This window comes from Miscanthus floridulus, chromosome 17, assembly GCF_019320115.1.
Source record: "Miscanthus floridulus cultivar M001 chromosome 17, ASM1932011v1, whole genome shotgun sequence".
NCBI lineage: Eukaryota > Viridiplantae > Streptophyta > Magnoliopsida > Poales > Poaceae > Miscanthus > Miscanthus floridulus.
The window spans coordinates 8650369-8660799 of NC_089596.1; the positions used below are offsets into that span (position 1 = coordinate 8650369).

Below are 10431 nucleotides of genomic sequence, written 5' to 3' on the forward strand. Positions count from 1 at the left end.
CCTGATCCGCGCAGTACATAGCGAACTCCACCGAAGTGAATTCGCCGCCGCGATCAGTCCTCAGCACGCGGAGCTTCTTGCCGCTCTCGGCCTCCGCGCGCGTCTTGAACTTCTTGATCGCCGCTGCCGATTCGTCCTTGCTCGTCAGGAGTTACAACCACATGTAGCTACTGCAATCATCCACGAGCAGGAGGAAGTACCACCGACCACCGTTTGTAGCAGGCGTGATCGGCCCGCAGAGGTCGCCATTAACAAGCTCGAGAGCATCCTTCGCGCGATACTTGGCCGCCTTTGGGAAAGGTAGCCTCCTCTACTTCCCGGCCAGGCAGCTGTCACACAGCTCGCCTCCATGCTTGATGTGGGGTAGCCCTCGAACAATCTTCCCTAGCCGACCAAGCGCGTCGAAGCTGAGATGTTCGAACCGGGCATGCCACATCCACGGTACCTCGGAGTACCTTGCCGCCAGGCACACCGGCTGCTCCACCTTCAGGTCGAGCAGGTACAACCGGTTCAGGAACCTCTTCACCTTGGCAAGAAGTCGCTGCTCCCGGTCCCTGATCCTAAGGACTCCGTCCTTGATCAGTACCTCGCTACCGCGCTCATCCAGCTGACCAATGCTGATGATGCTAGAACGCAGCTGCGGGATGTAGTATACATCCGTTAGTGCACGGTGCTCCCTATTCTGGCACCTGAAGATGATGGTGCCGCACCCTTGGATTGCCACCCTTGAGCCATTACCAAACTTCACCGTACCGGTAACATCGTCGTCGAGCTCGAAGAAGGATGCCTTGGAGCCCGTCATGTGGTTGCTGGCACCGGAGTCCAGATACCACCGCTGCTCCTGGTCGGCGCCCACACGTTCGAGGTGAACTTGGGCGCGTGGTTCGTCGAGGTTGACAATCTTCAGGGCCTTCCTAGGTCCTTCCACCGTCGTTGCCTCTTCCCTCTCCTCGGCCTCGACGTCGTGCAGTGCACAGAACGTCGCCATCAGGATTGTGGCCTCATCCTCATCATCGGCTTGCGCCAGGTGAGCCTGAGCCTTCTTCTCCTGCTTGCGATTTGGGCACTCCCGTGCCCAATGGCCCATCTTCCCGCAGCGCCGACAGACGTTGGGGTCGACCTGCTTCTTCTTCTCCGAAGAAGCCTTGCCGGGGCGCTTGCCATCGCCACCACGGCTGGAGGAGGCTGTCTTCCCAGAGTTCCTCCGAGTAGCCCACTCCTCTTCCGTCAGCAGCAGTTTGCCACTGTCCTTTGTTGTTGTCACCTGCTCTAGGCGCTCGTCCACTGCCCGCAGACGGCCTGTCACATCCTCAATGGTGAGGGTGGATAAGTCCAGCATCGTCTCTATGGAGAGAGCGATCTGGATGTACTTTGCCGGCACGGAGTGGAGGTACTTAGAGACCACCTCCTCTTCGTCGATGGTGACGCCATGGCTCTTCAGCTTGCTAATGAGCGTCTGCAGGCGGAGGGAGAAGTCCTCCACCGTTTCACCATCCTTGAACTTGAGGAGGGCGTACTCCTGCTTCAGAAGCTGGGACGTCGCCTTCTTTGTGTGGTCGGAACCGACGCGCATCGCCGCAATAGCCTCCCATGCCTCCTTAGCAGAGTCCTTCGTCCCCAACGGCTCCCTGTACTCCGCCGATACAGCAGTGAGGATAGCCTCCAACGCTGACATGTCATCTTCCTCATTGTCGGTGCCTTTGTCAACAGCATTTCAGGGCCGTCAGGCTCTGAGCTTGACCTTCATGGTCACCGACCACTCTCCATAGTTGGTGCGAGTCAGCGTCGGCCAACTAGTGCCGCTGACCTCCCACACCGTGCGAACAACGACCTCCGGTCGTGGCTGGGCAGCCACAGCAGTGCCACTGCTGTCGCCCAACTCCGAACCGCCCATCATCGCCAGCGGTTAGTCTGGCGACGACGCTTGTACGACTCTGATACCACTTGTTAGCCCACACAAGAAAAACAGTAGTTTATTCTAACAAGTAGCAACCTCGGACAGAACCACCTTCAGATTGCTGCAGGGGTTAGTCCAGACTACCAAACGGTCAGACCAAACAACGCTCTTCACCACATAAGCCAGATCCTGATAGAAGACATCGATGAGAGGGTCGAGAGGGTCGGCTCGCATGAAGGAGAGGCTGCTCTTCAGGCCGCTTTGAAGGCCTTCCACGGTATTCTTGAGCAGGTATACCCGCCTTCACTCAAGTGGTCACCGCTTCATCACAGCGGCGAAGCAGGAGATGGACCGGGTGAGGGTAGCAACAGTTATCACAAAAGGCCTCGCAAAAGCAGTTTCACTACTGACATTTCCAGTCACAGCATGTTGCAGTCCTTGCCAGCCCCATTGAGTCCATATCGGTATGGCAGGAGTCTTTTCCTGCCATATCAGCCTTTGGCAAGCACTGGGAGGGCCTCGAGATTTGGTTTCCCTGCCTTGCAAATTATAAGAGAAGCCAAGGATGCAAAGGGGTTCGATAAGATGGTGATCCATTTGGATGGCGACAAGCTTTCCATTTGCAGACTGACAACTGCTACATCGAAAAAAGTACCCGGCTAGAGCAAATATGCAATCTTTCCATATATCCAAGACTTGGATACCAGGGAAGGGTGGAGTAAAAATTATACCATCACTTGCGAAATAAACCACAATGATAAGCTCGACAGTGTTCTGCTATGCTATGGTCCGGACTATTTCAATGAAACAGCAAGGTTGAGAGACATGGCTGCAAAGGAAGCAAGTAAGAATTCACCAAAGGGTGAAAGCAAAGCAACTGCTCAACAGAAGTCTCGGGGTACTAGGCAGCTCAAGAAAGAGGTGGTCGATCTCAGGACCCTCCTCATCCACTGTGCACAGGCTGTGGCAGCTGATGACCGTCTGTTGGCCAGTGAGCTCATCAAGAAGATGAGACAACACTCCTCAAGAGATGAGTGTTGCCAGAGACTGGCATTTTACTTCGTGAATGGCCTTGAGGCACGCCTGGCTGGGACAGGGAGCCAGTTGTTCCACAAGATGCTGGCGAAGCGGATAAGCGAAGACGACGTGTCGAAGGTCTACAACTTTTATCTTGCAGTTTGCCCTTTCAACAGGGCATCATACACCTTCGCTAACCAAACTATTATGGAAACGTCAGCGGGCCACTCCAGGGTGCACATCGTCGATTTTGGTGTCTGCACTGGTTTTCAATGGCCATCACTGATTCAGCTTTTCGGTGAGCAAGGAGTGCCTCCAAGGCTTCGGATTACAGGTATAGAAGTGCCACGGCCAGGTTTCAGCCCCTTGGAGAATATTGAGCGGGCAGGGAAGCTGTTGGCTGACTATGCAAACATGTACAAGGTGCCCTTTCAGTATCAGGGCATTTACTCACGATATGAAGATATTCAGATCGAAGATCTCAACATTGAGGAGGATGAAGTGCTTATAATCAACTGCTTGTACCGAATGAAGAACCTCGGCGATGAGACAGTAGCCATGGACAGCGCAAGGGATAGGGTACTGAAGATCATGAGGAGGATGAACCCAAAGGTGTTTATTTTCGGCATTCTGAATGGATCATACAGTTCCCCCTTCTTCGTAACACGTTTCAAAGAGCTTCTGTTCCATTACTCCTCGCTGTTTGACACGCTTGACACGAATGTTTCACGGGATAATGAAGCGAGAAAGCTGTTAGAGGGTGGGATGCTTGGGCGGGAGATCTTAAACATCATAGCATGTGAGGGTGCTGACAGGATTGAGAGGCCAGAAACTTACCAGCAGTGGCAAGCAAGGTGCCTCAAGGCTGGGTTTGAGCAGCTTCCTGTCGATCCTGCCATCATGAAGTCAGCATTATTGATGAAGAAAAATATTTACCATGAGGACTTTGTTGCTGATGAAGACAACGGCTGGCTGCTACAAGGGTGGAAAGGGAGAGTGCTGTATGCACTGTCCAAATGGAAGATTAATGAATCATGTACTGATCAGTAACAGTAAGATTCAGACGGTGGTATGCACCATCTGCACCTTGTTATGCAACCCTGAACACGATGAGTCAGAACACTGTAGACTGTAAATTACTTTTGTCAGGTGATATAGGAGATTGTCATGGAAGGAGGGATTCTGGCTTGATACTCCATATATATATATATATATTTATTTATTTATTTATTTCCTTCAGTTTTTAACTGGCCTATGACGAAAAAAAATGGCTGCAATACTTTGTTTCTGTCATTCTTTATATGTTCTATATACGGAAGTGGGTTTGGGTTTGGCCACGGATCTATCCACATCAAGCGTGTCGAAAAGAAACACCTATGAGGCTGGGCCGAATGCTTCCAATGTCGAAGCACTAGGAGCGCTCTTCCCAGATGTCGGAATTTGGTCGCGCAGGCAGCAGCGGAGGTGCAAACCCACTTCATAGGTTGTGTCGCTGCCCTTATCTCGATTGTCTACCATTTTTTGTAATATCGAAAATTTGAACTTGTATGCTAGGATGGTCCAGCCCCTGTAACCCTACGGACCTTCTAGGGCGCTCGCCAGAAGCGCATTGTTTGTCATTCTTTATATGTTCTATAAATATATTGTTCTTTATATATATGTAAGTGCCTATTTTTCTCTTGTATAAACACATATGTCAGATCCATAGAGAAATAAGTCTAGAAACCACAGGAAAGAACCATTACTTTTTTTTTCAAAAAATGCGCAAGAGAGTTTGTATCTTTGTATCAAGAAGTAAAAAAATAGATTTCAGTTTACAAAGGGGTCAAAGGCACACGCACACGCATGCGTCATGCGCATAGAAAACCAAAGGTTTTTTTATAGCAAAGATTGAGCACGCGTTAGGCTAGACAACGAAAGTTTTTTGTTTATAACAAAGATTCAATCATCAGGGGGGGGGGGATATGAAACCAAGTGGATAAAAACATTGGTTTATTTGTGATGACTGTTTGACAATGGATGAAATGGCTTTGAGTGCTTTTTGGGATTGCATGAAGCTCTTGTCTCTCTTACTTGAATCTTCAGTTGTGTTAAGTCTTTGCCCTTTTTTGAGAACCGAGAGATTTTACTTAGAATTTTCATGATCCTTCCTCGTATCAAGTGGCCTTGTGTTTGCTTTTACTTGGCTTTTGGACACTTGAACAAGAGTTTTCTATTTTGCCCAAACCTTATTTGTTGGGCTTTAGTGTTGGTCAATGCATTCATAAATGGGGAGATTGTGAACACATGGTCGAGATGTGTACATGTGTGTGTGATGAATGATCGACACAAGTGTGGTACTTGGCCTCCATGCATTGTGGCACTTGGCGGAGGTCGGACATGCATCTACATTGGCAATGAAGATGGTGTTGGTCAAGTCAAGAAGAAAGACAAAGATGTTAAACTTGGCAGAGGTCGGGCATGCGTCGACATCAGTGAGTGCCTTGAGTGCCTGGTAAGGCATGTATGAGGGTTTACTGGTTTGGTCCTCAAAACTAGGGATGGACGGTATGATAGTTTGGGCCTTAAAACCAGACGTGGACGGTTTAGTGGTTTTGATCTCAAAACCATCGACGGTGGGTTTGACCGGTGGGCCTCAAAACTAGAAAGTAGCGAGTCAAAGGATGCGTGGCACCATTGCGAAGCTTGCATCGAGACAAAGCGAAGTCGTGAAGGCGCTAGGTCTGTTCAATGTAGCAATGAAAAGATGAACAAATTTACCCCTAAAGGGTATTTGAATTTTTTTAGATATAAAAAGGGTGTTTGGGTTGTGTGCTCAATGCAAGGGTGTTTTTGTCTTTTAATGAGCCTATATATACATGGAGTGACGGTTGGGTGCAATCGTGCAAATAGAGTAGGTCGCTCTGAAAAGCTCTAAATGGCTAGAAGGGGGTGAATAGCCTATAAAAATTCTCTATAAATTCACTAGAGCAAATGGTTAGTACACTAAGTGGCGTAATGCAATTTTGCTCTAGCTCTACAAAGGTTGCAAGCCACCTATACCAACAATTGTAATTGCTATGATCTCTAGGTGCACTCAAGAGCTATGTCACTAATGTACACTAGTTGAAATAGCTAACAACTACCAAGAGGCTAAGCAAGCTAGTCAACTAACTAGCAAGAGAGCTACTCTACTCAAACTACAACTACCACTACACAAATGAATGTGAATGTAATACAAAGTGGTAGAGAGTGTTACCAATGCTGGCAAGAGACAATCGATCACAATATGAATACCAAGAGATGACACCAAGATTTATCCCAAGGTTCACTTGCTTGCCGGCAAGCTACGTCCCTGTTGTGTCGACCAACAATTGGTGGTTCGACGACTAATAGGTATCACACACCTAGCCCACCACTTGGACGCCTCAAGAACCTACCCACAAGTGAGGTAACTCAATGACACAAGCAATCCACTAGAGTTACCTTTCGGCTCTCCGTCAAGGAAGATACAAGACCCCTCACAATCACCGGGAGATGGCCACAAACAATCACCAACTCGTACCAGTGCTCCTCCGCTACTCCAAGCCGTCTAGGTGTCGGCAAACACCAAAAGTAACAAGAAATTCATAGCCACAACGATCCACAAGTGCCACTAGATGCAATCACTGAAGCAAATGCACTAGAAATCACTCTCAATCTCACTTTGATGATGAATCAATGGAGGGGATGAGTTGAAGGTGTTTGCTTAGGCTCACAAGGATGCATCACTAATAAAAATATGCAAGAGAGTGAGCTAGAGCCGGCCCAAGTCTATTTATAGAGCCTCCTTGGCTCAAAGAGTCGTTGGCTGCTGCAGGCGCGACTGGACCCACTGACCGGACGCACCCCAGTGTCCGGTTGCCCGATGGCGTCCACATGGTGCCCCTTTGAACCTCGCCCGTTCATCTCCAACGGTCACTAGCCGATCGCTCGCGTAGTTAAGTTGTGACCGGACGCGCTTCAAGACTGACGGGACTCGTCACCACTCAGAGTCCGATCGAATACAGAAAGGCACTAGAGAGGATTCTCTCTGACCGGACGCGTTCGGTCAATGATGACATGATGCGCCCAGCGTCCAGTCCTCTTCTCCTCCGTAGTGCACGCGCCATGGCTCACTGACCGGACGTGGTAACAGTGTTCCCAAGGCGTCCGGTCCACCTTCGCCACTAGCATCCGGTCCAACAACCAGAGACACACCACCTAGGGTTAGGCACCGGATGCGTCCGGTCATGCCGAGACCAGCGCCTGGTCACATGTGAGTGACCCCTTCTCTTCCTTTTCACTTCACCCTTCTTCCATGTGCCAACACCAAAGTATCTCACCACTTGTGCACGTGTGTTAGTATATTTTTAAAGCATTTTTAAGGGTTAATTATTAGCATACTATGTCCCTAAATGCATATACTTGAATCACTTCACCTAGTGGCACTCGATAACCGCTTAGCCAAAGGTTTTTCCTCTTTATAGTACGACTATCGATCCTAATACTCACACCATCTATGGTGTCTTGAGTGCCAAAACAAAAACCTATTTGATAACTTTGCCTTGATCAACACTTGGTTTCTGTTTTTCTATTTCTTCTTTTCCAAGTTGAATGATCATCACTTTTGGTCACCACCATAATCATGACCATCATCTAGCTCCACCACTTGACTTTGGACCATCCTGTCTTGTCTACGTACTTAGATTAAGGATTAGTCCATAGGTTTTATCAATTATCCAAAATTAAACTAGACCTTTCACGCTCTTATCCGTGGTTGTGAGAGGCTAGGGTTAGAGGAAGACATGGAGAGAGAAGTGGCTTTTGATTGAGCTTTTCACCATCAAACTTTGAAATCTGTTAGGAATGGCCTGTAATCTTATCTGTCAAACTAATCCATGGATCAAATTCGGGTTTTACTTGTCTTCAAATTCGAAGTTTTTCTTTTTCTGTGATTTTCGGAGCTATTTTTGGGATTTTTTTTCGTTTGTCGGATTTGACAGCGATTTGGGGCAAATTTCTTGAGGGATTTTGATGCTAGGACATATGTGAGCAAGGCTAAGGTGATCCCTAACAAATCTCTCACCTGAGTGCCAGGAATTTGAAATTCGGCAAAATTCGTTGGTCGCCTAGTTTTTTTCTGGATTTTGCGAAATTGATGAGAAAGGATCGAACTTTTTGAATGTTTTCAGTTGGAATAGGTTTCACGTGATGATATGAGGTTGTGGTTCGAGTTCTATATCAATTGCTGTTGTTTTGGCTTGTATCGGTGAAATTTTGGAGAGAAACTGAGCTGTTGTTCTTCAGTTCATGAATCGTGAGCTCTTTCCATTTGTTTTCTTCTCCTCAGTCAGCAACTGCAGATGATAGGAGCTGCTTTCCTTCAGCTATAGTAGCACCTGGCTTGAGATCGATTTAGTGTATACACCGGTTGCCGATTTCATCTCAATCTGTGTCCAGCAGCTTGCATTTTTCTCTACTCGTTTTTGTTTTTTGCTTGGGACTTCAGTGTTTCTGTTCAACAGCAGGTTGTCCGGTCGCTGTTTTTTTCTCTCTGCAGATTCACAGCAGCATCTCACGCCCAAACTGATCTCTGTTTTTATTCTGCAGCTTGTCACTTCCAAAAGTAATAACCTTTTATCTTCAGGTTAGCAGGCCGGCAGCTGCTGCAGCAATTAGCAACTTAGGTGCTGTTTGGTTCAGATAAGTAAACGCAAACGTAAAGGGATCGGATAAACAGCGGTAACGTAAACATGGTAAGCACTTCCTTGATTTGTTTGGTTATATCTCCGGTAACGTAAACAAAAAAGCAGTGCATGCATCTTTCGTGCTTGCCTGTTGCATGCATTTGTCGTTTTGTGCTTCCTTTATTCACCTCACGACTGCGAGAGCAAACAGCAAGCGGGGCCGCAGTGTCCACGTTAGCCAACGAAAATCGCCTGTTCTTTTGAACTGGTTTGACTTATAAGCCATGGTTGAAAGTATTGTTGGTTGATTTAGTGTGAGAAAAATACTATTCGTTGGCTGATAAGTCATAGCTTATGAGCCAGATACAAATAAGCTAACGGGCTGAATTTCCTTTATTCACTTCACCTCAGATATTGGATAACATCGCGATGGCAACGGTATCGCTTTTGTGAAGGGCCGTATCAGATAACGGCGTGATCCGATTACACTGCGCCTAAAACAAACAGCATGCAACGGGATCAATTACCCTCCGCAAACGGATCACGTTACCAACGTCCGAACCAAACAGCACCTTAGTGTTACTTATTAGTGAGCCAATAGTATTCTTGCTCTTTGCATGTTTACAGGAGCTGCAACTCACTTGGTTTTCAGCTAGAACAGTAGGGAGCAGCCAGCTTTTCTTACTGTGTGTCATCGACCGTGCAACAGAGCAAGTGCTTGCATACTGTTTAGCCATTACTTTATTTCATTTAAAGTGCAATGTTTCTCCGGTTCATGCTTTGCGTATATTCAAGTTCTATTTAACGGCTTGCAAGTCTTGGACTTTTTCTTGCTTATCCACTGGCTAGTTATCTCGAGCTACTGGTCTTTGTTTTGATTATTGCAGGTCAGCACTTGAGTTCACTTTATTAGATCCTCTTGCATGAGCTGAGAGAACAGTTAGTTTATTCAAGCATGCTTATTTATTTTGAGCTCTTGTTTGTCAGTTAAATAGTAACTTAATTAATTCGCTTTTGCTATTTGCTTCCGTGATGCTTTGAGAAATACCTAATCGTTCCTAGGGTTAGCACATCGCAAGTTAAGGTGTGTAACCTTGGCAATTAGAAGATGGCATCTGGGTTGTAATTGGGATATAGGCCAATTCCTTTGAAGAATTTTGATTGACTCCCATACCTTAAAAAAGAGGGGGAAAATGATTTTTGATTGGTTCAGCCGTACCAGCCTGGATTCATTTGTTTCTATCACTCTACATTTGACACCATTAGCTGTGCCTTCATCTTGTACGTAGTGTCGTCGGCTGTCTGCCAGTCCGATCCATTATTAGTTTATTACTCTAGTTTTCATCATCAGAGAAGAAAAATGGTTCATTTCTTGGTGGCTTATGCCTGCAGTTAGGCAATATGGTGCGACTGCATCTACTTTATCAAATATATATCTGCTGCTGACTGCCCTTGTAATTTGCTACAGATGGGACACCTATGGGCAAAATATTGAAAGTTGGAGACGCATAAAAAAGTATATGCATCTCTGCCGTCCATGAAATACAATCAACTGCCAGAAAAAACTTCTTTAAAAAGTATGATGATATCATTCTGAAGAATTGCATTGGGCCATGCATTATCTGATATTTCTTGTAGTTCCACATACAAGGTGGGACCTAAGTTTGCCATATGGGTGGACAAAAACTTCGTGTGTATGGTATCATTCTTATTTGGGTGAACAATTATGACTTCATCTATATGGTCAAAAAGTTTTGTAAAACATTAGTACGCCTATTGTTGGGATATAGATCCATCATATTATTCACGTTAACTTTCATGCTAGTTTGC

At 46.6% G+C, this 10431-nt stretch overlaps 1 protein-coding gene across 1 annotated transcript; it reads left to right on the forward strand.

The window, feature by feature from the left end:
• Nucleotides 1–2722: 2722 nt before the first annotated feature.
• LOC136516506 (scarecrow-like protein 9) lies at nucleotides 2723–3964 on the forward strand. Its single transcript, XM_066509909.1, has one exon. It carries the CDS (start codon nucleotides 2723–2725, stop codon nucleotides 3962–3964), a length of 1242 nt encoding a protein of 413 aa, XP_066366006.1.
• The last annotated feature ends 6467 nt before the right edge of the window (nucleotides 3965–10431 follow it).

Bases quoted from the DNA above. Each gene is read 5' to 3' on its own strand.
- LOC136516506 (XM_066509909.1), top strand. From the start codon at position 2,723: ATGGCTGCAAAGGAAGCAAGTAAGAATTCACCAAAGGGTGAAAGCAAA.